The sequence below is a fragment of the Malaclemys terrapin genome, chromosome 7 (genome assembly GCF_027887155.1).
Source record: "Malaclemys terrapin pileata isolate rMalTer1 chromosome 7, rMalTer1.hap1, whole genome shotgun sequence".
NCBI classification, from domain to species: Eukaryota; Metazoa; Chordata; order Testudines; family Emydidae; genus Malaclemys; species Malaclemys terrapin.
The window spans coordinates 88,456,846-88,484,235 of record NC_071511.1 but is presented as its reverse complement, the minus strand read 5'-3'; the positions used below and the strand labels follow the sequence as shown (position 1 = coordinate 88,484,235).

Sequence of the window (27,390 nt, the reverse complement as noted above, 5' to 3'; positions counted from 1 at the left end):
CATAGGTACCGACTCCGGGGCATGGGAAAAAAGTGCTCTCGCTGCCCCAGCTCGCCTCCGCCTGCTCCCCTGAGCGCACCGCCACCGCTCCGCTTCTTCTCCCTCCCTACCAGGCTTGCTGCGCGCAAAACAGCTGTTTCGTGCAGCAAGGCTGGGAGGGAGGAGAAGCTGAGCGGCGGGCGCTCGGGGGAGGCGGTGGTGGTGGAGCAGAGGTGAGCTGGAGTGGGGAGCGATTCCTCTAACCCCCCCCATTACTTCCTGCGTCCCCCCACCCTAGCTCACCTCTGCTCCGCCTGCTCCCCTGAACGCGCTGCTGCTCTGCTTCTCCGCCCTCCCTTGCCTGAGAGGGACAGGGGAGAAGCGGAGCGGCGGCATGCCCGGAGGAGCAGGCGGAGTGGAGGTGAGCTAGGGTGAGACATCACGGGGGGCCCGTAGGAAGCAATTGGGGGGAGAAATGCGGCACGCCAAGGGAGGAGGCGGTGCTGGGGATTTGGGGAAGGGGTTCGGAAAGGGTGGAGTTGAGGTGGGGTCGGGGGCACGAAAAAGAAAGGGGAGGCGGCCAAAAATTTTGTTGCTTGGGACAGCAAAAATCCTAGAGCTGGCCCTGCCCTCTGCAAGCATTGCAGCTGTCCAGAGGTGCCTGCCTTCCATGCCTTCCTCATTCACACCTCATTCATTCAACAGGGCAATCGATTACAAAGTGGGGGGAAAGATCTTATTCTACTTCTAGCAAAAAGACATTTTTCTTTTACCTTAATTATACTACCGTAGGGGCCGCTATAACATATTACCGACGTTCAATACTGCTGTTTTGGTGGGGCGGCACTGGGGAAGAGGGTGTGCGGGGGGGTGGGGTGTTGTGTTTCAGGGGGGCTGGGTGGCGCTTGGGGGGGTTTCGGCCCTCAGTTGTTTTCTTTGGAGTAATATGGCCCTTGCCGCTTTATGAGTTGTGCAGGCCTGCATTAACGCATGCTTACTAACAGCATATAAAAGGGCTTCAAGCCAAGGAATGCCACGATCACCAGTGTGAGTTTCTTCAAATACCTGCAGTGGGTCGACTTTTTTTTTTAAGGCAGAATATATTGATTTCAGCGGGGATATCTGCTTAAACAACTGGTATGTGAGCCGTGAGCTATTCCTGGGCAATTCCAATCGGAGCTAAACGAGTCAAAGAAAGGGCACGGTGTGTGCGACGCAAAGCGCATGGCAGGCTGCACAGTGCACACACATCATCGGAAAAGGCTCCGTAAATCACGTGTCTGACTCTGTCTCTCCTCCAGCTCGCAAATCGTTGGGGCAGGAGCCGTCCTAGGCACCGAGCTCTGCTACCACCTAAACGGGGCCAGCTGGGCTTGAGCTGCCAGCCTGAGCCCGAGCCTCGAGGGGGAGGGACCCAGCCCCGCCGCGGGCACCTCTACGCCTCCCCACTAGGCCCCGGTAGACGCTACAGGAGCAGCGCGCCGTACTGCCCGCTCAGCCCCGCCCTTTGCATGCGCCATCCTCCTCCTCCCCCCCACCCCCCGTCCCCCGGTTCGGAGCATGCGCTTTGGGGCCTATACTGTCCCGAGGCCCTGTTCCATCTAGGCGGGATCCACTTCTTCCCACATTGCACCGCAACAGCAGCGCGCGCGACTCTGACCGGACGAGCGTCCTGTTGTTTTGTGTGTCGGTGCCATGGCGGCTGCGCTGCTGGGCCGGGCCCTGGCAGCTCTTCCCAGCGCCCGGCACATTCTCAGGTGAAGGCACCGCCCGGGGCTAGCGGCGAAACTTCGGAGTGAGCTGGTCTCCTGGGGCTCCTGGTCCTCCCAGCGCATCTGTCTGCATCCCGCCCCAGCCACCCTCCTCCCGTCCCCTCACTCCGCCTTCCCCCTATGGGCAGCGCCCCCGGGTGCCCCCCGCGCCATGTCCCATCCTCTCCTGCAGGACCCTTCGGGCATCCTCTGCGCATCGTTCCCTTCTTCCGTTCTCCCATGTGGCCCTCTTTGCTCATAGAAGGGAGCGTGTCCCTGGGTGGGGGTGATAGTGTAGACCACTGTAGACTTCAGTGGCCTGGGAAGTGGCTGACCCAAGCCTGGTTCCAGATGCGGAGTTGTTTCTGGAGGAGCTCCTGTGCATTTGGGCCAGGAATATGATGGGCTGTAAATGTTAGTTGTGGGCTTATTCTGGAGTCTGGTAATACTGCTTACATCTGGATTGTAAACTAATGGTCACGTTATTTATTTTGAAGTGTAATTTACAACTGAGTTTACATATTGATGTATTTTTAATATCTGATAACTTTGCGTGTGTTAAAGATGCAGTACTACATACTCAGTGGAGAAGTGGTTTTCAAAACAGATCAATTCAGATAATCCTCCAAAGCGACCCTTAACAGCCTACTTTCGTTTTGTAAAAGATCAGCAGCCCATTTTTAGAAAACAAAATCCAGGTAAGGAACTCTAAAGAAATTTAGCATTAGAATAAATGTTATTTTTGTTTAAAAAATGCTTAGAAACGTAAATATAATCATTTCATTTTTAGTATGAATTTGTTAAGATGTGTTGGCAGTTCTGTTTATAGAACCTAGTTTTATTTCAGTTGTGTGGGCACTTTTTTCCTTTGGCTTAAAAAACTAGATAAGCATTTGAGTCAAACTAAGTATTATATGAATAAATAAACTTTAAAAGAACATATTAAAGTGATAAAATCCTGTAAAATTAAATATCAGTATTGAATGTTAGATGCACATACTACTCATACTTTATATTAGCTCTAAAAAATTTGAATTTTAATTCATTCAGAGTAGAATAAATATTTGTCATATGGACAAGGTACTTAATATGAGAACTTCAAAAAAGAACCCCATTAAATATTTGCGTTGTAATGATTAGCATTCTTCCATTGCATGTGAATATTTCTTTTCATGCACGTGAAAAAGGTAATTTTTGATTATGTACCAATGCCCAGTACAAGCTTTTATCCTGATGCTTTATCTAGTAATTTGCTGAGCTTTGAAAATGGTGGGTATGTCCATAACCTAAATTGGGAAAGGGCAAATATTTTTAAGAGTGGGTGTCTTTTCCTTGAATACTTTTAGTTGTCCTAACGTATGTGTATGTTAAGGTTTTCATTCCTATTCATAGCCAACGAGAGCTGCAAAATTGAATATTGTTCCGATATAGAAAAATTCATTTGGGAATGAGGAAACTTGGTCTAATTGAGGATTACTGTTTGTAGAAATTATTGTTTTAAAGTATTGAAACTAAATTATGATTTATGATCATCTTGGACAAGTTTTGAGGTAACTCACTTTAAACGATAAACAGTTGAGAATTCTTAAGTCATTTGGCTCTAGAGAGGTTATAATCAGAAAGTTCTCCTATTAAAATATGCTTGAAGATCTTGTCCAGTTACCTACGTAGATCCCAGTGCATGATCTCTTCCTGTGCCTTAGGCTTTGTCTACGCTACCAAATTTTGTCGCCCAAAACCGCCTTGGACACCACCCTGAAACTGACAGTTAAGGCAGATCACAGAGCACCAGTGTTATGCATTCCTGGTATGAAATATTAAGATGTGCTAACACATTCAATGCTAACTTAAGGGATGCATGGAAGGAAGATGTAGACATATAGAGGACAATAATATAGCCTAAAGGTGACAGATATGAATAACTGTAGCAAATCATTCATCTGGGGAAAAAACACTGTTGCACTTGTCTCATTGGGCCAATATAAAAGAGTGTTTCAGACCACAGTTGCTGCTGGAGCATCCATGAGCCATCCAGACAGGATCTATAAAAATCCCTACATTGTAAATCTATGCTATAAACAGCACCATGTGACACTCCCCTTTCAGAATTGCTGGGGAAGTATCTGACAGCTGAGTGTGCTGCTCCCTTTTGGGAACAAGGAAGAAATCATTGGCATGCTCCTGCTCTGCCCTGCACTAGGAACACAGCAGCCCCTGCTTTGACATTCCTCAGCACAGAGATCTCACAGAGTTACTCATGATGCCACTCCCGGCGGCTGAGGAGGCTGTGGGAAAACATGGAGGGAATCCTCCCAAGATGCTCAGCGATCAGCTCTGCCTTCCCACAACACTGCACTGTGGGATACATACCCACAGTGCATTGCTCATGCTGTCGATGATGGTGCCCACAATGTGGATGTTATCTGTCGACAGAGGAAGCAAGTGTGAACACCCTTTCGCGTTTTTTGTTTTGTCGACCTTTGGGTGTTGACAAAACTTGGTACTGTAGACAAAGCCTTAGTCTACAAATTAGTATATTCCATCCCAGGGGCACAAAAAGTTTTTTGTAGACCTGATAAAGTATTAGTGTTCTTCATCTTGATAAAGTCCTCCTTCTTTTCTCCTAAAAACTAATAGTCCATGGTAAAATGTGGCATTGTTGAGTGGAGTTGAAAGGAGAGGCTGTCTGTCTTGTCTTCCTATATTTTTGAGCCTGAATGCTTAGGTTCAGTCATGTCAATAATGGAAAAGCAGAACTGGCATTTTTGGAAAGTGTGTTGGGGGGGAGGAATTGAGCCTGTGCCCTTTCCCTCACTAGGATGTGTAAAGAAACCCTTGAAGGATTTTTGTCAACAAAAATCTTAACTGCTTCTATTTTACAAGTTCAAGTCCTGTTTGACCTGAAAAAACTTTCTGATCGAAGAATTTGTGAAATGATATTACAGAAGTAAGGAGTGAAAGCTAATTGAGAAGGGAAAGGCGTTTTAGGCAGAGTCTCTAAACCATTGTTTGGAGGAAATTGGGGATTGTTAACTTATTTAATTTCAATGATTGACATTTTAGATGAAGTACCTGCCATTTGAATATTCAACACCACTTCTCATTAAGTTAAGGTGTAAAACTGAACCTGTACCTGGTCTATTCCAGCAGATCCTCTGGCAAAACAAGGAAAGTTGAGACTTGACTTTCCTGGTATTTCTAAGTAAAAAACAAAAACAAACAGAAACTTTAAAAAAACAAACAAACAAACAAAAAACTCTCTGTATATGCAGTGTAAAGAAGAAAAAAGAAATATAAGCCCAACTTCTAAAAAATTCTGTGTAGGTCACATTAAAAAAATGCCTGTTTCTGAAATAGTGACATTTAATCTTTCCTTTTAGGAATAAAACAAAAGCTATCTTATTCACCTGCTGTTCACAATTTCTTGTACTGGCACATTAGGACAGGTTTTATGGAAAAAGAATGTCTGTGGCAGAAAAATACCAGTAGCAAATTCTTTCCTGGGGAAAACAAAAAACATTTTAAACATTAAAACGGGTTCAGTTTTCTTACTCTCTTGTAAACTAAGAAGTTAAAAATTTCTTCTGTTTCACAGATGTGAGCATTTTGGAGATAGCAAAAAAAATTGCATATGCTTGGAAAGAGCTACCAGTGTCAGAGAAACAAGTAAGCTTGATTTTTTTTTCTTTTGTTTTATGCTCTTTCAGTTGCATATTGAGTCTTATTTTTATGTTGGCTAGGTTTGGTGTGTCTTATCAAAGGAAATTTTGTTGACAAGGTTGTAGCATGGCAACTTATAGTATCTGGAGTTCTCAGATTTTTGGGACCACCCCATCACTCAGGTTTTAGACCTGGGTATGGGACAAATGGTATTGCAGAAATTGATCTCTCCTACTAATAATGAACAAGGATAAAGTGTGTACTTATTCTTTTAGAACTGTTGTTTTAAACACTTGATCATAAAGTGGTGTTGACTGATTTGCAGTCCTTAGCAAATGGCTCAACTTCTTTCATAATGAGAATTCTCAGAGGTCAGTACTTTTGGACAGTTGCTCACCTTCCCTGAGAGAAATGTCATGGGATTCTACAAGGTTCTGTTTTACTCCCTTTTGACCAATTAATATATGTAGTTATTCTAATGGTTAGGAAGGAAATACATGCCATTGTGTTTTTTAGTGTGTTAAGCAAAAGCTCTGTTTGTTTGTTTTTTTTCCTCATCTGATCCTATTGGAACAAATTACTTGGTATCTCAATGAGAGCTGGCTGAGGTTCAATCCAGAGGAGACTGAAATAGTACTTGTAGGTTGTTAAACAATTGGAAGGATTGGCAAAGGCTATAGTGACACCCCGAGGGTGCATGGTGCTGTTTGTAGCATAGATTTATAATTCGGGGATTTTTATAGATCCTGGATGGCTCATGGATGCTAACGTAGCAACTGTGGTCTGAAACACTCTTCTATATTGGCCCAATGAGACAAGTGGAATGGTGTTTTTTTCCCAGATGAATAATTTGCTACAGTTATTCATATCTGTCACCTTTAGGCTAGACAATTGTCCTCTTTATATGTATACATCTTCCTACCATCCGTAACTTAAGTTAGTATTGAATGTGTTAGCACATCTTAATATTTCATACCAGGACTGCATAATACCTGTGCTCTGTGATCGTCATTAACTGCCGATTAGTCTCAGGGTGAAGTCTGCTTTCCCAGAGCTGAAGCCCAAAATCTGAGCCCCACTACCCCAGGGAAGGTGGGGAAATCACTGGCTGCCTGCTCCTCCAGGGTTATGCCTCAGGTGTCTCCAGAGGGTGGCAATGGCCACCCCCTGCTGGCAGCCCCGCAACCAACGCCAAGGCGGTGCATCCAAGAGAAACAGGGAGGGACGGCTACTTTGTGAGAGGAGGGAATTGGATGGTATTTGAGGGAAATCAGGAGAGTAACTCTTCAGCTGTTCTTGGGCTTGCATGCAGCCAGCTTGATAAGTGACAGAGCTAGTGTACTCTGAGTTGTTACAGCTGTCTCTGAAGCCAGACAGGAGCATTCAGAAGCATTAGGAGGCCCATCACTGGTGTAGTTGCTGCATTAGCTCTTAACTAATGGAATCTGATATAGTGGTAGTTAACACATTGGTTAGCTTTTCAATCCAGATGATGGTGTGTACCGTTGATACCGTGAATGCATAATATGATACATACAGAGGGTCTAAAGAATAGTTATATCGAATTACTGTTGTGTCGATCATGAAGTTACTTCATCCTGAAGACTAACTCCCATGGATTATGTCCCTCCCAGGGAAAGGATGGGCAGGACAAAGATATGGGGCTGTTGCACATGGGAGATGGGGAGCTCATGTTACAAGAACTCTTCTTTGCTAGAGATGATATGCATCTCTGCTGCATTGATTATTTCTAGGGACTCTGTGTAGCCTGATGATTCTGTTTATTGCATGGCAGGCCAATATCTGTACCCTGCTATAGCCTGCATGGTTTGGAAGGCTGTTTGATCTTTAGAGTGTTTTAAAGCAGTGGTTCTCAAACAGGGGTACTCATATCCTAGGGGGTACACAGAGGTCTTCCAGTGGTATATCAGTTCATCTAGATATTTGCGTACTTGCACAACAGACTACATAAAAAGCATTAGCGAAGTCAGAATAAACTAAAATTTCATACAGACAATGACTTGTTTATACTGCTCTGTATACTGAAATGCAAGTACAATATTTATATTCCAGTTGATTTAGTTTAGAATTATATGGTAAAAATGAGAAAATAAGCAATTTTTCAATAATAGTGTGCTGTGGCACTTGTATTTTTATGCCTGATTTTGTAAGCAAGTAGTTTTTAAGTGAGGTGAAATTTGGGGAACATATCAGACTCCTGAAAGGGGTACAGTTGTCTGGAAAGGTTGAGAGTCACTGTTTTAAAGGTAGAATGTTTAGCTGAAATTGACAGTTATGTTTGCTTTCTTTGGTTGCTTTCATGATTTTTGTGCTTATAGACATATGAAGCAGCTGCAAAGGTAGAGCGGGAAGCATACAAAGAAGAACTGGCCAAATACAAAGCACAGTTAAGTCCAGCCCAGATAGTAGCTTTGAAAGAAGAAAGGAGACAAAAACGGGCAAAAAGAAAAGCAATGAGGAAAAAGAGGGTAAGTACTCAAAATGTGATTTCATTTTCCCTTTTAAGGTAACTTAAATGTATTAATCTGGTTGTTTCAAATGGTTATTAAACATGATTACAATGCAAGGCTAGAAATAATGTTTTAAAGGAATGCTGTCAGGTTAAAAATCATACTTAAATCATTACTGATGTTTCCTGCAATACTTTAGTTTATTAATTGATTACTTTATTTAATTTGCTTCTCACTATGCTATACTTTTTTCCATTTCACTTAACTGAGACTGTGAAAATAGACCAGCCAGTTTCACCTTCTGGTGCATGAGAATCAGCACAGTCCTGCAGTATTTGGTTGCGTATGTTGCAAAGCCAATTATTAACCCTTATTTGCCACAGCCTGAAATAGTCCCCTCTGCCAAGGTGAAGATGGCAGATAATTTCAGCAAAAAGAACAAGTAATAGTGACTAGGTAGCAAGTGCTCCACTCCAGTTATTTCCCATATGGACAGTGTCCTGGAAGAGGCCTGTCAGGAGGGAGCAACAACACCAGAGGTCTCCAAGTGGAGGAGGTGTCCTGGAAATAGCTTTTCATGAGGATTCAGTCCACCAGCCCCCGAATTTCTCAGCTCCAGGATGTTATCCAGTTGACTAAGCCTCCCCAAAACCATTGTAGCCACCAACACCTATACTAGACTGGGTAGTAAGGTTGGCACTTCACATGTCCTTTGTATCAGAGTAAGAACTCCAGAATTAAGAAATGTAAATATTCTCCTTCCACTCCTTCTGTGATGGGTTCACCCTGGGGTGCCACCCGGAACTTGAGTACCACCGAGCCCCCTAACCCACCAGCCTGGGCTCCTTCTCACACTGTACTGCTGTGACAAGCTGCAAAGCCCTCCAGCCTACACTTTCACCAGCATTCATACAGGTAAGGGACACACCCAGCTGCAGTTACACGCAGACTCTCTAACCATCAGCTTCCCAGCTTGGGACCCCAGAGCAGTACCATCCTGCCCTGGTCAAATCTGGTCAGTATATGGGTTTAATATGCAGTTCGTCTCTCCCTCAATGTGAAGAGAACAATGCACACTTGTGGTAACCAAGCAGAGATATTCCCCAAGCATTCCAGTCAAAGCTCACTGGTTTAGATTAAAATAAAAACAAGTTTATTAACTACAAATGGTTATTCGATTTATTAGGTTATTTGATTTTAAGTGATTATAAAGGATAGCAACAGATCAAATCAGATTATCTAGCAAATAAACAAAAAACCCATACTAGATAGATTGGATATGAATTAGCAGATTATCACCCTAAGAGATGATACAAGCAGGCTGCAGATCCTTAAGGGGCAAGATGCACTTGCTTTACAGCTTGGAATCCCCAGGTGTTTCATACACAGGCTAGAAATCCCTTTAGTCCAGCACTTCCCCCAGTTCAGTCTTTGTTCCTCAGGTATTTCCAGGAGTCTTCTTGTGTGGGGAGTGAACAACCACAGATGATACTCCCTGCCTTATATAGTTTTAGCATATGGCAGGATCCCTTTGTTTCAAAACTTGGTTCCCAGGCCAGTTTGTGGAAAAATACTGACATCCCAAGATGGAATCCAGAATCATGTGACCTGGTTACGTGTCCTTGTAGAGTCATAGCAGCCATTACTTACAGGCTGTTAGGAGTGTTCTCAGTAAGGCTCACCAGGTGGGAGATAAGCTTCTCTGAGGGCTTGTTGTTTTCTCTAATGGCTTATTGCCCTGAATAGGCCCTTCCCAATCAGCTATCTAGACTAAAAGCATCTTGTCTAGTGGGCATCGCCCAGGTGTAGCTACATTTAAAATACAGATACGTAGTCAATATTCATAACTTCAGATACAAAAAGATACATGCATACAAATAGGATAATCATATTCAGCAAATCATAACTTTTCCAGTGACACCTCACATGACTTATCTTGCATAAAATATATCCTAATTATGCTATAATCATATCATATAATAATATTACTATGAAGAATATCGGGTGCAGTGTCATACCTTCATCTTCCCCTGAAGAAGAGGAACTTTTGGATTTAAAACTATAGGTAATGGAAGAAACAACTCAGGAAAAGCTCTTTAAAGCAGACTGTTTTGATCTAATGCTTTGCAATGTAGTTACCTCTCAATATGAGTCCAGAGCCTGTCCAATGAGTGCAGGAAAATGCTGATCGGGGTAAAGTGAAACTACAAAACAACTTCTCCATTGTCCTAAAGAAGGAGCTGTCTATCTTTCTCTAATCAATGCTTGAAAATATCATAAAATCACAATTGGCACAATCCAACAAATGGAGGTTCCCAGGCAAGGCCAGAAATTTTGTACTTTTTATACTCTGTTTAGTATCAAAGGCAAATTGTTAACCTACTTAAGGGTATGTCTACACTACGGGATTAATCCGAATTTAGATAATTCGGATTTGAGAAACAGGTTGTATAAAGTCGAAATGAGTGCGGCCACACTAGCACAGTAATTCGGTGGTGTGCGTCCAAGTACCGGGGCTAGCGTCGATTTCTGCACCGTTGCACTGTGGGTAGCAATTCCATAGCTATCCCATAGTTCCCGCAGTCTCCTGTGCCCATTGGGATTGTGGGTTAAGATCCCAGTGCCTGATGGGACAAAAAACATCGTCGCAGGTGGTTCTGGGTACAGCCTCACTCCCTCCCTCCCTCCCTCCCTGCATGAAAGCAACGGACGGCAGACAACCATTTTCGCGCCTTTTTTCCTGGGTGGGTGAACACTGCAGACTCCATACCACGGCAAGCATGGAGCCCGCTGAGGTCAAGACAGCACTCATGAATATTGCAAACACCTCGCGCGTTCTTGTGGAGTTTATGCTCAGCCAGGACCAGAAAAACGAGGCGAGGAGGCAGCGGCGGCGGCAGCGCAGCGACAAGCATGATGAGGACATGGACACGGACACAGAATTCAGTGAAACCACAGGCCCCGGTGCTTTGGAGATCATGTTGTTAATGGGGCAGATTCTATCCATGGAACGCCGATTCTGGGCAAGGGAAACAAGCACAGACTGGTGGGACCGCATAGTGTTGCAGGTCTGGGACGATTCCCAGTGGCTGCGGAACTTTCGCATGCGTAAGGGCACTTTCATGGAACTTTGTGACTTGCTTTCCCCTGCCCTGAAACGCCAGAATACCAAGATGAGAGCAGCCCTCACAGTTGAGAAGCGCGTGGCGATAGCCCTGTGGAAGCTTGCAACGCCAGACAGCTACCGGTCAGTCGGGAATCAATTTGGAGTGGGCAAATCTACGGTGGGGGCTGCTGTGATGCAAGTAGCCAAAGCAATCACTCAGGTGCTGCTACGAAAGTTAGTGACTCTGGGAAATGTGCAGGCTATAGTGGATGGTTTTGCTGCAATGGGATTCCCTAACTGTGGTGGGGCAATAGACGGAACCCATATCCCTATCTTGGCACCGGAGCACCAAGCCACCGAGTACATAAACCGCAAGGGGTACTTTTCAATGGTGCTGCAAGCACTTGTGGATCACAAGGGACGTTTCACCAACATCAACGCGGGCTGGGCGGGAAGGGTTCATGACGCTCGCGTCTTCAGGAACACTACTCTGTTTAAAGGGCTGCAGCAAGGGACTTACTTTCCGGACCAGAAAATAACCGTTGGGGATGTTGAAATGCCCATAGTTATTCTTGGGGACCCAGCCTACCCCTTAATGCCATGGCTTATGAAGCCATACACAGGCAGCCTGGACAGGAGTCAGGAGCTGTTTAACTACAGGCTAAGCAAGTGCAGAATGGTGGTAGAATGTGCATTTGGCCGTTTAAAAGGTCGCTGGCGTTCATTATTGACTCGCTCTGACCTCAGCCAAAGAAATCTCCCCATTGTTATTTCTGCTTGCTGTGTGCTCCACAATCTCTGTGAAAGTAAGGGGGAGACCTTTATGGCGGGGTGGGAGGCTGAGGCAAATCGCCTGGCTGCTGATTACGCGCAGCCAGACACCAGGGCGATTAGAAGATCACACCATGAAGCGCTGTGCATCAGAGAAGCTTTGAAAACCAGTTTCATGGCTGGCCAGGCTACCGTGTGAAATATCTGTTTGTTTCTCCTTCATGAAAACCCTCCCCCTTTACTGACTGATTTTCTGTAAGGAACCCACCCTGCCCCTTCCCCCAGCTTTCTTTCAAACCAAATAAAGTCACTATCATTTAAAAATCATTTATTCTTTATTAATAGATTAGAAAAAGAGGGAGGGAACCCGGGTGGTATTTGGGAGGAGGATTGCTGGGAAGGAAAAAGCCACAAAGAAAAGGTTAAAAAAATGACAGCCTTTTGCTTGGGCTGTCTACTGGGGTGGAATGGGAAGGTGTACGGAGCCTCCCCCCCCGCGTTCTTACACGTCTGGGTGAGGAGGATACGGAACATGGGGAGGGGGGAGGGTGGAACAGGGGCTGAAGCGGCAGTCTGTTTTCCAGCAGCCGTTCCTGAACCTCCACCAGACGCCGGAGCAGCCCCAGCGTTGCATCCTTCATCCTCTGGTCTTCCTGCCGCCATCTCTCCTCTCCTCACGTTGGTCCCTCCTCTCCTCACGTTGGTCCCTCCTCTCCTCACGTTGGTCCCTCCTCTCCTCACGTTGGTCCCTCCTCTCCTCACGTTCACTGACTTCTTTCCTATACTTTGAAACTGTTTCCTTCCACTCATTCAGATGAGCTCTGTCACTCCTGCTGGATTGCATAATTTCAGAAAACATGTCCTCCCGCGTCTTCTTCTTACGACGCCTTATCTGTGATAACCTTCGGGATGGAGGAGGGAGGCTTGAGGAATTTGCAGCTGCTGTAGGGAGGGGAAAAAAGAGAGAATTGTTTTAAAAGCTACATTTTGCAGAACAATGCTTATACTCTTTCACGGTGACCAACACTGTTCACATTACATAGCACATGTGATTTCTGTGCAAGGTCGCATTTTGCCTCTTAATGCTGAGTGCTTGTGGCTTTGCTGCTAGAGATCACAGGTCTGGGCAACAGAATTCGGCTTGCATGCGGCCATGGTAAGCCATTGTTTTACAGCTTCTGCACCCTCCTTTCCCACATACCAAGCATAGCCTGTAGAGTGCTGCAGAAGCCTGGCCAATCTCAGCCAGTTGGGGGGGGGGCAGTGTGGGGGGGCTTGTCTGGGCCCCTTCAGGCAAGTAGAGTGCTGCGGTTTTTCTGTTAACATTCAGCAGCACCAGAAAACAAACTAACCCCCCCCCCCCGCCATGAATTCTCTGGGATGATCACGGTACCCCTCCCCCCACCGCATGGCTGGTATCAGGGAAGATCCCTGCAGGCACCAAACTACCCCCCCCCCCCCCCCGCCGCCGACCCCCCCCCTCGCCATGAATTCTCTGGGATGATCACGGTACCCTCCCCCCACCGCGTGGCTGGTAACAGGGAAGAACCCTGCTAGCCAAACGCGGAAAACTTCAGGGCCAATTTCCCATCTGCGCTTGGCTAACTGCAGGGAAGGATTTATTTTCCGCCACAGGCAAACAGCCCAGTAGGAACGGCCACCTCTGTCCCCTTAATTAAGTTCCCGTATTTCAACCAGGTTACCAGGAGTGATATCACTCTCCTGAGGATTACACAACAAGATAAAGAACGGATGTTGCTTGAATGCCAGCAAACACCGGGACCATACGCTGCTAGGCTTTGTCAGGCAATGATACCAGATTACTTGCTGCAAGCATGGCGTGGTCAAGTGTCCTACCATGGAGGAGGGAATAAGGATGCACTGCCCAGAAACCTTCTGGCAAGGCTTTCGGAGTACCTCCAGGAGAGCTTCATGGAGATGTCCCTGGAGGATTTCCGCTCCATCCCCAGACACGTTAACAGACTTTTCCAGTAGCTACAGACTTTTCCAGTAGCTGAACTGACCGCGAATGCAAAGTCAGGCAAAGTAATCATTAAAAACCGTTTGCTTTTAAAACAAGTTTTATATTTTAAAAGGTAAACTCACCTGAGGTCCCTTCCATGGGGTCAGAGTCTTGGGTACTGGCTTGGGAGGCTTGGGAGGGTACTTCAGTCAGGGTGAGAAAAAGATCCTGGCTGTTGGGGAGAATGGAGTGCTGTGTGCTCTCTGCAAGCTCATCCTCCTCCTCCTCCTCCTCTACCCCATCGGCAGAATCCTCAGGCGTCGAGACTATCCCCGACCCAGAATCCACGAACAAAGGTGGGGTAGTGGTGGCAGCCCCCCCTAGAATTGCATGCAGCTCGGCGTAGTAGCGGCATGTCCGCGGCTCTGACCCGGAGCGACCGTTTGCCTCCTTTGTTTTTTGATAGGCTTGTCTGAGCTCCTTGACCTTCACGCGGCACTGCTCAGAGTCCCTATTGTGGCCTCTCTCCATCATGCCCTTGGAAATTTTTTCAAAAGTTTTTGCATTTCGTCTTTTAGAACGAAGTTCTGCAAGCACTGAATCCTCTCCCCATACAGCGATCAGATCCAGTACCTCCCTCACGGTCCATGCTGGTGCTCTTTTTCGATTATCAGCCTGCATGGTTACCTGTGCTGATGAGGTATCTGTGGTCACCTGTGCTCTCCATGCTGGGCAAACAGGAAATGAAGTTCAAATGTTCGCGGGGCTTTTCCTGTCTACCTGGCCAGTGCATCCGAGTTCGGATTGCTGTCCAGAGCGGTCACAATGATGCACTGTGGGATAGCTCCCGGAGGCCAATACCATCGAATTGCGGCCACACTAACCCTAATTCGAATTGCTAAAATCGATTTTGGCGCTACTCTGCTCGTTGGGGTGGAGTACAGAAATCGATTTAAAGGGCCCTTTACATCGAATTAAATGGCGTCGTTGTGTGGACGGTTACAGGGTTAATTCGAATTAAAGCTGATAAATCCGAATTAAAGTCGTAGTGTAGACCAGGCCTTAGATAGATGTGGCAGGAGCCTTACTAATAAATTAACCACTCATTTTTGTTCAAGGAGTCCACTGATAGCGAAATAAAAATGACCTTTAGAAGAAACTGAGATGTTTAGTGCAGCCCTCCACACTTCAGTTCATGTAGCTAGTCATGATCCTTTCCTCCAATAGGCTCAAATGTAGCCTATTGTCTCAATCTGGGTTAAAATATGAATCGGTTCACAAGTGAAGACTAGTTTAGTTTGGTGTTAGTGTAAACCTTAATTGTCTTATGTCCACAGTGTAATGCAATTTTGCATAAGAAATTGATCTTTTTGTAAAATGCTGCTTTTTTTTTTAGTAAGTGTAAAATGGTCAATAAAAAGCTAATGGTATAATCAGCTTTGCTAAAATGAATTGAAACAAACTATAAATGTATATAATCAGTGAGTTGACTCATTCACAGAAAAATAACTTCTGTCTTCTTACAATTTTTTAGGAATCAACAGTGCTTGGAAAGCCTAAAAGACCTCGTACTGGCTTTAACATTTTTATGTCTGAACACTTCCAAGAAGCTAAGGGAATTTCAGTTCAGGTAAACAAGACAAAATTGGTTAACTTTAGATTTCTTCATTGTTAAAACGACTATCTTCCAAATTTGTTGCATTCAGAAAATTTGTTCTAGCTTCTGTTATGGGTAACAATTCGAACAGTTCAGTGTTTCTGGATCTTTCTTTGCTAGGCAGAAGTGGGAATTTTTAGGGCATGGTTGAACGCTTGCTGCTAATTGCTTGCTATCCAAACTGAGCCACTCAATGGATACATGGACTTAATAAATCAGAAAGTCTTGCAGTACTGTACACTCTGAAGACTTACTCCCTCTTATTCAGTTACTGGAGAATTCCATTTTTCCCTGCTTCTTTCTAAGGCCTGGTCCACACTAACCCCCCATTTCGAACTAAGGTACGCAAATTAACGTAGCTGAATTCGAAGTACCTTAGTTCGAACTTACCGCGGGTCCAGACGCGGCAGGCAGGCTCCCCCGTCGATGCCGCGTACTCCTCTCGCCGAGCTGGAGTACCGGCGTCGACGGCGAGCACTTCCAGGATCGATTTATTGCATCTAGAGAAGACGCGATAAATCGATCCCAGAAGTTTGATTGCTTACCGCCGGGTCCGGCGGTAAGTGTAGACCTACCCTTAGGTCTAAACACAGGGTTGCATCACTTTAATGAAGACCTTGTCTGCACAAGAAATTTGCACCAGTTTAACTTCAGGTGTGAATTTAAACTGATTGGAGTAAGTCATGTGTGGACATGATGACTTTGGTTAAGTATGGCTTATTTTTGGATGAGCTTCAGCCTGTTCCAAATTGACTTAAACTATAAATAAGCCATATAGAAGGTTGCCCCAGTTTAACCAAATCAGCACTTGTCTATACAGTGAGGTAATGCATTCTACTGGGTGTGATTTCTAAAGCATGCTAATGTGTTGATTGATCTATGTAGATCCTGCTAGTGTGCCATAAAGGTTCCCTAGTAAACTTTAACATACATGTTTCAAACAGCACTATGTGAAAGCACACCAGCAGGATCTACAAATGCAAAACATAATTAAAATAGATTCAAATCATGATAAAGTTGATCTGACTGGATAGAAAACTATATTTAACCCATGCTTAGTATCAAGGCCACTAATTTCCTAGCTGAGTGGAAGGAACTCTTTGATATCCTGCAATTACATTTGATTATATGGAGAGGGTCAGCGAGTGATGCAAGGTATTTTTCGCTGAGGTGATCCATTCATATAATCAACCAGCTTATTTCCCTAGAACTAAGATGATCAGGAATAGTAAGTGTAAACTGTACGTCTCGTGAAGGTATAGGTCAGTGGCTCTCAATCTTTCCAGACTACTGTATCCCTTTCAGGAGTCTGATTTGTCTTGTGAACCCCCAAGTTTCACCTCACTTAAAAACTAACTAGATGGGCCACAACAGAAATATATAGATGATCCCCTTGGCAGACTACCCATAAGTCTGCCCATTTATGCTTGAACTAGTTAATTGGTTTTTGTTTCACTTTTGCATTGGAGCAGACTTTTAGTGATGGGGAAGTATCCACCTACGCTTGGGGGATTGCACCAATGCAGCTACATCAGCAGCTGGCCACTGATAGCTGTAATTTAGGCCATTTGGCTACTCTGTCTCTCTCCAGAGTAGACAAGGCCTAAGGCACTGAAGTGTTAAAAGTCAGACTATCACCTATGAGTGGTGTATTCATTCCACCTTGTTTAGTCTCCTCTTCTTGCTCTCTGCTTACCTTCCTTGTACCCTCAATTCTCCATCTGTTTTCTAACATCTGCCTACCTTCCAATTCAGCAAACACCTTCATCTTCTATCCTAGGGTTACCATATTTTGTGCCTCCAAATGGAGGACACTCCACAGGGCCCCAGCCCCGCCCCAACTCCGCCCCCTCCCCAAAGTCTCCGCCCCCTCCCCTGCTTCCCGCGAACATTTAATTCGCGGGAAGCCTGAAGCAGGTAAGGGGGGGGAGATGGGGGAAAGAGGTGCGGCCCAGGCTGACCCCCCCCAGCGGCTCCAGCCTGGGTTGGATCGGGCCCTGGGGTGCCAGCCCCGGCCGACCACCCCCGGCCCGCCCAGCACTGCCGGCCGGCCCCCGGCGGCCCGGCGCACCCCCCGGCCCCGCGACCCCGGACCGGCTCCCGGACCGACCCGGCGCACCCCCCGGCCCCGCGACCCCAGACCGGCTCCCGGACCGGCCCGGCGCACCCCTGTGGCTCCCGGCCCGGCGCACCCCCGCGGCCCCGTGGCCCCGGACCGGCTCCCGGACCGGCCCGGCGCACCCCTGTGGCTCCGCGGCCCGGCGCACCCCCCGGCCCCGCGATCCCGGCCCCCCGGCCCGGCGCACCCCCCGGCCCCGCGATCCCGGCCCCCCGGCCCGGTGCACCCCCCCGGCCCGGCGGCCCCGGCCCGGCGCACCCCCCCGGCCCGGCGCACCCCTGCGGCTCCCGGCCCGGCGCACCCCCTCGGCTCCGCGGCCCCGGCCCGGCGCACCCCCTCGGCTCCGCGGCCCCGGCCCGGCGCACCCCCGCGGCTCCGCGGCCCCGGCCCGGCGCACCCCCCCAGCTCCCGGCCCAGCGCACCCCTGTGGCTCCGCGGCCCGGCGCACCCCCCGGCCCCGCGATCCCGGCCCCCCGGCCCGGCGCACCCCCCGGCCCCGCGATCCCGGCCCGGCCCCCCGGCCCGGTGCACCCCCGCGGCTGCGCGGCCCCGGCCCGGCGCACCCCCCCAGCTCCCGGCCCGGCGCACCCCCCCGGCCCCGCGGCCCCCGGCCGGCGCACCCCCGCGGCTCCCGGCCCGGCGCACCCCCGCGGCTCCGCGGCCCGGCGCACCCCCGCGGCTCCGCGACCCCAGCCCGGCTCCCGGCCCGGCTCCGCGGCCCGGCGCACCCCCGCGGCTCCGCGGCCCGGCGCACCCCCGCGGACCCCCCAGCGGCCCGGCCCAGCGCACCCCCCAGTGGCCCAGCCCCTCGGGCCCGTACCGGCTCCCGGCACCGCACCCCCTGCTCCCCGCCCGGCCCCGCGCCGCGACCCCGGCCCGGCCCCGGCCAAAGAGGCCCCGGCCCAGCCCTCCCTCCCTCCCGATTTTCCCGGACATGCCCGGCTTTTGGGGATTTCCCCCCGGACGGGGATTTGAGCCCCCAAAAGCCGGACATGTCCGGGAAAATCCGGACGTATGGTAACCCTATCTATCCTTACTTTCCCCCCTAACCAATTTTATTCCTAGCTAGCTTCCTCATATTTAGCCCTTCCCTTTTGTGTGTTTTCCCATGTTTGCTCCCCCTAGCTCTAGTCACCTTTCTGTGACGTTCTGGGTGCCCATGAGCAAGTCAATTCACCTCTATTTCTCCATCTGTAAAAAGGTCAAAATTACCAGTCCCAGTTTACCTATTTCATGAAGACTTTGACAGTATTTATAAAGTTCAAATAATATTTACAAACAGAGTGAAATAATCAAGATGTCTAATTTGTAAAATACATGCAGATAGCACTTCAGAGATTTTGGTCATTTCCTTGTTGATGCTTGTTCACAAAATAGTGTGTGCTGGTATTCTGTACTGGTACATACTGTCCCATCTCAAGCAGTGCACAACTTTCCATTTTAAGAGCACGAAGAATGGTGGTTTTTACTGGAATCAAAGGTATTTGGCTGTCAACTAATTTTGCTTTAGGAGGACTTTAGTCCCTTTTAGCTTATACGCTTGAGAATCTCATGATCCACATTTTTTACATGAGTTTGAGAGAGTTTGTATTTTGTAGGCAAAGATGAAGAATTTATTTGAAGAATGGCAAGATCTATCCAGTTCTCTAAAGCAGGTATGTGTCTAGCTTTTGGTGAGGCTCCAGTTCAGCTAAGTGTTATCCAACTACAGAATGACAGTTTAGTCATTCTGACTCCAGAACACGCTTGTAAATTCCAGTTACACTGACCTTTTATTATAGTTAAAGTGCGTTTTTTACTCAAGGATTTTATTTTCATTTATTTTATAAATTCTTGAATCCAATTACACTTCAAGCTGAAATGTCTCATATTGATTCTTAACACAACAGTGACCACTTTTTAAAAAATATTGATAACATTTCATTAAGCAGTGGAATGGGTGGGTGTTGTTCGGGAGGAATATTGATTCCTGAGTATGAAAGGAAAAAACAGTTAAATTTTTCAAATTAACTTCTTGCTTTCATAAATGAAATTAGATCTTTTTAAAAACTTCAAACTAGTAATGGATTTGGTTCTCATGGAGAATGAGATCTTTTGCTATGTTTAATAGAAATTTTAAAAATAACCGTTACATGCATGGGAAAAATCTTACTTCATGTGGCTTTTTTTACTGTCTTTAACAGTGCACTGAGGTATGATGCTTCAGATCTGTATATAAGAATACTTGAAGCATTCCACATTAAAATAGTATAAAAACTAGGGCTGTTGATTAATTGCAGTTAACTCACGTGATTTAAGTAAAAAAAAAAATTAATCACGATTAAAAAAAAAACCCCGCAATTAATCGCAGTTTCAATTGCACTGTTAAACAATGGAATACCAGTTGACATTTATTAAATATTTTGTATGTTTTTCTACATTTTCATATATATTTTATTCTGTGATGTAATTGAAATCAAAGTGTATAATTTTGATTACAAATATTTGCACTGTAAAACTGATTTTAAAAAAAATAGTATTTTTTAGTTCACCTCAGACAAATAGTGTAGTGCAATCTCTGTTGTGGAAGTGCTACTTACAAATTTAGATTTTTGTTGTTTTACATATCTGCACTCAATAATAAAACAATGTCAAACTTCAGAGCCTACAAGTCCACTCAGTCCTACTTCTTTTTCAGCCAAGCGCTAAGACAAACAAGTTTGTTTACATTTACAGGAGATAATGCTGCCCTCTTCTTATTTACAATGTCACCAGACAGTGAGAACAGGCCATTCGTATGGCACTTTTGTAGTCGGCATTGCAAGGTATTTACGTGCCAGATATGCCAAATATTCGTATACCCCTCTGCGCTTCGGCCACCATTCCAGAGGACATGCATCCATGCTGATGATGCTCGTTTTAAAAAAAAAGTGTTACTATTCTCCCCAAGGAGTTCAGTCACAAATTTAAGTATGTCCCCTGCTCTGTTTTACCTGCATTCTGCCATATATTTCATGTTATAGCAGTCTCAGATGATGACCCAGCATATGTTGTTCATTTTTAGAACACTTTCACTGCAGATTTCACAAAACGCAAAGACGGTACCAATGTGAGATTTCAAAAGATAGCTATGGCACGCGACCCCAGGTTTGAAAATCTGAAGTGCCTTCCAAAATCTGTGAGGGATGGGGTGTGGAGCATGCTTTCCAAAGTCTTAAAAGAGCCACACTTCGATGCAGAAACTACAGAACCCGAACCACCAAAAAAGAAAATCAATCTTCTGCTCATGGCATCTGACTCAAATAATGAAAATGAACATGTCGGTCCATACTGCTTTGGATTGTTATTGAGCAGAACCTATCATCAGCATGGACGCATGTCCCCTGGAATGGTGGTTGAAGCATGAAAGGACATATGAATCTTTAGTGCATCTGGCACATAAATACCTTGCAATGCCAGCTACAAAAGTGCTATTTGAACAGCCTGTTCTCACTTTCAGGTGATATGGTAAAAAAGCGGGCAGCATTGTTATCAGATTTGCCCATTACTTTGGGGTATGCTCATTTATTCGGGTTACTCTTCTGGGGAAGGAGATTCTGTAATTCTATCAATGTACTGCTTGTGTTTTCATATGGAGCTCTACTTCTCCCTTCTGCAAGTCCCCTCCCAATGGAGCTATCCTGCAGGACCTAGGTTCCCTAGGACTGGGTTTCTCCAGCCCCAAAACCGGACGGACGGGCACGCACGCGCACATGCCCCTGGGCTCCATGGACTGGGTCAAGCAGCACTTTCAAGCTGTTACCCGTATGCGTCCCAGATTCAGCACGTCCCTATCCCCACTCACAACACAATTGTACTGGCAGTAACCTACTTGATGAGCAAACCCCACAGTATTTTGCGCGCTGCAGGGATCTTTAGCTTAGGTAAAAGAAGCGTTGCTGTAGAGTGAATGAGGGGAGATAAAAACACAAAAAAGTAAAGTTCAGCAAGAGAGAAGCAACCAACTTAACCATAAAAGTTATGTATTGAATAATAGTGATAACTACACAAGGATGGCTAAAACAACGTAACATACATTATTAAAGGTTAATACCTAAGGTAGAAAGGAAAACAGAGAGAGAGAAAGAGGGGGATCTCACCCATTCCATGAGGCTTGCACTGGTCGGGGTTCCCAGGTGATGGTGGTAGGGGAGGGTCCTGAATGCTGGAGACAGGCAGACCCCCCAGCACGATCAGTCAGGAGAAGATGGAGTTCCAGTGGAACTGATGCATAGTTTGGATCTAAGCATCAGAACCCTGACTAGAGGGTGAGTAGGGATTTTTGTAGAGAAAATACAGTTGTTCAGGGGAGAACACTAGATTTGTTTATAGGTAAGTTGAAGACTCAAAGGTTTTCTTTAGGCTAGACAATAGGAGCTGATCACTCTTGGCTATGGGTGGTGTTTTCTTCCAGGGAGCTCACAATGCAACTAGGCTGCTTCAGTATTTGGATATCAATTAAGGATTCATTACTAGAATTGGTCTGATAATTGCTGAGCTGAGTGTGTGCAGACATAGGTTCATTAGCATTTGGAGCAGAGATTCCCATGATGCAGTGCTTCCCTGCTTTTTCTGGTCCCAGAATTCAGTGTGGTTCTCTGTTCTCCATTCTGTATGTAAATTGAGATGTCTTCCTGTCCCATCTTTCATGCAGATGAGGCTAGGGGAGTTGTCTTTGCTCTCCATTCTGTATGCTAATGGAGATGGCTTAATCTTGTCACCCTTGTCAGGAGGGGTCTAGGTGTGTCTCCCAACGCCCTTCACTGCTCTCTGCAAGTTTTTTCCTCTGATGGGTTTTGGTTTAAGCAGAGGCTGGGGGGGAGGGGGGTGTGTTTCATGAGTCAGACTGGATACTGCACCCTGGTTCCCCAAGAACACAGAGGTGTCTGGTATCAGCATTATCTCCTGCAAATGTAAACAAACTTGTTTGTCTGAGCAATTGGCTGAACAAAAAGTAGGACTGAGTGGACTTGTAGACTCTAAAGTTTTACATTGTTTCATTTTTGAATGCAAGGTTTTTTACATAATTCTACATTTGTAAATTCAACTTTCATGATAGAGATTGCACAACAGTACTTGTATTAGGTGATTTGAAAAATACAATTTCTTTTGTTTTTTTACAGTGCAAATACTTGTAACCAAAAATAAATATAAAGCGAGTACTGTACTCTTTGTATTCTGTTTTATAATTGAAATCAATATATTTGAAAATGTAGAAAACATCCAAAAATATTTAAATAAATAGTATTCTATTGTTTAATAGTGTGATTAATCATGATTAATTTTTGTAATCGCTTGACAGCCCTAATAAAAACCCAATTGGCCTTTATTAATCTTGACTTTCTTTTAAACCTGCCATTTCTTGTCCTGAATTTCCTTTGTCCAAATAATGTTTGTTTGAATGTGTAATTGGAGCATACAGCTATTTTATATTTCATATTCTTTCTAGAGAGAAAATCAAATTTGAAATTGGTTGTGCAGAAATATCTGTTTGGTTTCTCTTTCCAGCTTTAATCCTTATGCACCCCAGCTTCATCAAACTTGTACTCCAATGCAAAACCTTAGTGACCTCAGAAATGGTAAGGCAGAATCATTTCCCAAATGCATGGAATGTGACAGTCAGATGTACTGATCTGTTGGCATAATTGATATAAAAGAATATGATCTTACTGTTAAGGTTTTGTGTTAAAGTGCAAATTTGAAGTTGAGGTAATTTATTGCTTTTTGGTATTTGTTGGAAACAAAAGCCTTATGGAGTATAGGAGTATATTATCATATCAATAGTTGAATGGAGAGAAATGCACAAGTCTTTCTATTTAACTTTTTATTTCCATTCTTCTAAAGTTTTGGATGGATGGAATTTGTCCTGCTGTAACCTTAACTGCCCCTATACATAGTATTTCTTTGCTAATATTTACTTAGCAATGGGGAAAAGGGAGAGTTAAAGATTTTATCTTGGGATCTGATATGTCTGTGCAAATAGGTAACACACTTCTAATGTGCTCATAAGAAGACTTCATGCAAACAGAGTATATTATATTGTAAGCTCAAGATGGGGACTTGTCTGTCTGGGTGTAAAGCATCATGCTATACAAATAGATTTTCTAACATTTAAAATTGAAAAGGCAGTTTCCTCATGGAAGTATTAAGTCTGAAATCTCAACATGGTTTCACTGCTCACGAGTTTAGTAGAGCATACAGCTAATGCCTTATCTGGTTTAGCTGAAATTGCTTAAAACATTCCAGAAGAGTAAATTTGCAAATTTTAAATATGCAATTGCCTGAATATTCTACTTCAATATAAGGCACTAGGGATGGAGGGAAAATTGAAGGTGTAGAGGAGGCCTGAAGGTCTCAAGAAGCAGAAGACATGATAGCTCTTAAGAAAGTGAAGGTAGAGGTTACTGAGGAATTTGAAATAGACTTTGTCGTTTAAAGAGATAAATAACTTACTATGCAGCAACTTATTAGTGCTTTCATTTGTGAGTGAATTTGCTTCTAAGAAACAGATGCTTCAAATTCTCGTGGAGCATTGGGAAGGGGAAAATGCCATGGGATTTGGCAGAATTTCCATTTACAACAACAGCCAGAATTTTACCTAAGGAAATATTGAAACATCTTAAATGATTTCTCAGACATATCTACAGCTTGCTGAAGATGACAAGGTTCGGTATGAAAATGAAATGAAGTCATGGGAGGAGCAAATGGTTGATGTTGGACGTGATGATCTGATACGTTACAAAAACAGGCTCAAAAAATCAGGAGTTGCAACAAAGAAGAAAACCATAAAAAGGGTTGTTTCAAAAAAGAGGGATAAAACTATAAAGAAGGTTCAAAGAACTAAAGGTTCTTCATCGCCAGAAGTTATGGCAAAATTAAAGACAAAAAGTTCTGAAGAATAAAACTGGTAAATGTTTTATATTTAATTACTTGATTGCCATGACTTTATTCTGCTTGTAAGTGTTAATGCACTTAGCACTAGCACTGAATTTTTGAAAAAAAAAAAAAAAAAGATGGTTTATATAAGATATTTAAGAAAAAATTGGGTAAGAGGGATTTGAATATCTTTCTCAGAATTATCTAGAGAAATGATCTCTGCAGGTGTAACATAGTGTGTATAAACCTAATCAACATTAATCAAGCTGTGAATACTTTTGATACTGACTGATTATGATGGGAAGAGCATTCTTGAGCCCACAATAATGCAGACAAGTGTTTAGTTTTTGTAATTTATACGATATTTTAATGTAAGCAACCATAATCAACTATATTATCTTCTAGATGTTGTAACTAATTGGGAGGTGAAACTTGGATTTACAACAGAGGTATGTTCTGTTTCCTCCCTAGTGTTAATAGCGCATGTATTAGCTGGAAATAAATGTCTAGCTGTGTATTTTTGCTAATTTCAGTTCCTCTCTCAACAAATGTAAACTTCAGAATTATGTACACATTTAGTTTTGTTACTTGCATCCATATTCATCTGTGTACCACTTTGTATGTATCACTCATCTATGCATACATTTAAGTTGAATAGAATAAAAAAATCAATGAGTTTTGTACAAAATACTTTCCCTTGAGTTTTATGCCATTACTTCAAAAATCTGCAAAACACCATTTTATCATTGTCAGTTTTGGGGTAGTTTCCAAGAGAAGCAATACACACTTCTTTTAAGTTATCCACTGTTACAAAACAATGGTTTCTGATTTAGGAATAAAACTGGGCTTTGTCAAGATCTGATTGGTGTCTCTTGGAGCCTTCTCCTCCCCTTGCTGAAGTCCGTGGCAAAATTCTAGGCTTCTAGAGAAGTTACCTTTTAGAAATAATCTCCCATTTCCCAAATGTTATTCCAAACTTGTATGTTAAATAACTTACAGTAATTATAACTAACTGAAAGCAATTCCAAATAACTTCATATTTGTGGAATTTTCTCCTTGAATGAGGAAAAAAAGCAAGGAGTCATAGGAAGTTCTGAAGCCTGTAACATATTGACAGTTACAGTAACAGATTGACAGCTGAAGCCCCAGGGCTTCAGCTCTGGGTGGCAGGGCTCAGGTTATAGGCCCTCTGCCTGGGGCTGAAACTTTTGGGCTTTAGTATTTGTGCCCCTCCACCACCACCCTGGGCCACAGGGCTCAGGCGGCTTCAGGCTTTGGTCCCTTCTCCTGGGGTCATGTAGTAATTTTTGTTGTCAGAAGGGGGTCGTGGTGCAATGAAGTTTGAGAATTCCTGCCTCTGACTAATCTTCCATAACAGTAGCATGAATAAGCTGATAAAACATTATATACAGTGAAAACTATTTGATCATTTCTAATGAAATCCTGGAATATATAAATGGCAATATTGAATAAGAGTATGGAAGGTTGTATTACCTTTGTATTTGGCACTGGGTACTAGAATACTATGTCCAGTACTGGTATCTACAATTCAAAAAGGATGTTGAAAAATCGGAGACAGTTCAGAGAAGAGACATGAGAATGATTAAAGGATTGATTGTTATAAGAATGCCTTATAGTGACAGCTTCAAGCTCAATCTATTTAATATCTATTTTACCAAAATGAACATGAAGAGGTGACTTAATTAGTCTGTAAGTATCTACGTGGGGAGCAGAAACTTGATGATAGAGGACTCTTCAATCCAGTACATTGCATATAATGTTTGTTCCTACTGTTTCTAGCTGTTCAGTCATATTAAGACTGCTAAACTATTATATTTTGTTGATATTACACTTTGATGCATGCAATTGCTGTAGTTAGGACAGGAATAATAGTGGAGAGGGAGAGGGTAGTGGATAATGACCACACTATTTAGCAGTATAGGCCAGGTGCTATAGGAATGAGAGAAACCCTTGCTGACGTGACCAAGATATGGTAGTCAGTGTTGGCTTCTGACATGTCACCATTACACTTTAGCATTAACACCCTGCAGCACAGTCTGGTGTATTTTACTCTGCTCATCAGCCTTTCTACTCACATTGCTTTCCAACCACAAATCCTATATGTGTACATCTTTAAAAATGAAAGCTGAGCTCTCCCAAGAAGGGAGAAGCTATGGTTCAGCCTGGGTTGAGCCTGCCCCACTAGTGGGGTTCCCCTGACTGCCACTGTCAAAACTAAGGCCACTTCTGAATGAGAGCATCCATGGAAGTTTAAGGTGCTGTAACTTATGTGCATTCACTTCACATCTGTATAGTGACACCATGTAGACAAATACTTAATAAGGGAAACCAAGGAGGGAAAAGCTTCTGTTAATTCATTTAGCTTTAACTGGTTTTCCATGACACCTACACAAATGGGGTGCGGAGGGGGGCTACAGATATTTAGATGCACGTACCTTTGATGGCAAAGAAGCAGTGTTAGCCACAGAATAGTATCAGAATTGTCAAACTATGAATAATGATTCATTTAACATCTGTCAGCATTCTAGTTTGTGGTCCATGTTAAGAAAATGTGGTTTAACTAGTAAGGTAAATAAATGAATTAGCTATCCTGTTGTAAAAACATAGTGGAGACATAAGGCACTTTAGTTTCTCCCAAAGACACAGTAGATGAGATCTGAACTATGCCTACTATCCAACCAATGCTCAGGAGTAACTGGATAATTCATTTTAAAAATATCCTTGATTTTGGCAGTACAGAATGGTAAATGTGTCAATGAAGAACATTACTGAAATGTATTATAATATGTAGTACAGGTAAAAGGTTATGAAATTAAAATATGCCATTAAAAGTATAAACTCAGTAGAAAAATAAACATCTATGCATACAACCCGTGAAGTAATAAAGTGTACACTTCAGTGTGTGCAAGATGGGGAAGTCTTCCATTAGAAAGGAAGTGGGTATCATGGTACTGGAAATTCAAAATGATACTGAATGTTATGGTATATGGATTATTTG

General features: G+C 44.3%; 1 protein-coding gene across 3 annotated transcripts; it reads left to right on the top strand.

The window, feature by feature from the left end:
- Window positions 1-1,475: 1,475 nt before the first annotated feature.
- TFAM (transcription factor A, mitochondrial) lies at window positions 1,476-25,061 on the top strand. Of its 3 annotated transcripts, XR_008445750.1 has the most exons (8): window positions 1,476-1,774; window positions 2,295-2,428; window positions 5,326-5,396; window positions 7,730-7,879; window positions 15,236-15,331; window positions 19,076-19,132; window positions 23,004-23,074; window positions 24,131-24,220. XR_008445750.1 is itself a non-coding variant. In XM_054035573.1 (7 exons), the coding sequence occupies exons 1-7, from the start codon at window positions 1,491-1,493 to the stop codon at window positions 24,395-24,397; spliced, it is 1,059 nt and encodes a 352-aa protein (XP_053891548.1). In that variant the 5' UTR covers window positions 1,476-1,490; the 3' UTR covers window positions 24,398-25,061. The 3 variants fall into 3 exon arrangements, 2 of the variants coding, with proteins under 2 accessions (XP_053891548.1, XP_053891549.1); XM_054035573.1 differs by lacking the exon at window positions 23,004-23,074 and having other exon boundaries at window positions 24,131-25,061; XM_054035574.1 differs by lacking the exon at window positions 23,004-23,074 and having other exon boundaries at window positions 1,585-1,736; window positions 24,131-25,061.
- Window positions 25,062-27,390: the final 2,329 nt, after the last annotated feature.

Coding starts and splice junctions, on each gene's coding strand:
- TFAM (XM_054035573.1), top strand. CDS start 1,491: ATGCGCCATCCTCCTCCTCCCCCCCACCCCCCGTCCCCCGGTTCGGAG. Junction 7,880..15,235: donor AAGCAATGAGGAAAAAGAGG/GTAAGTACTCAA, acceptor ACAATTTTTTAG/GAATCAACAGTGCTTGGAAA. Junction 19,133..24,130: donor TATCCAGTTCTCTAAAGCAG/GTATGTGTCTAG, acceptor ATGATTTCTCAG/ACATATCTACAGCTTGCTGA.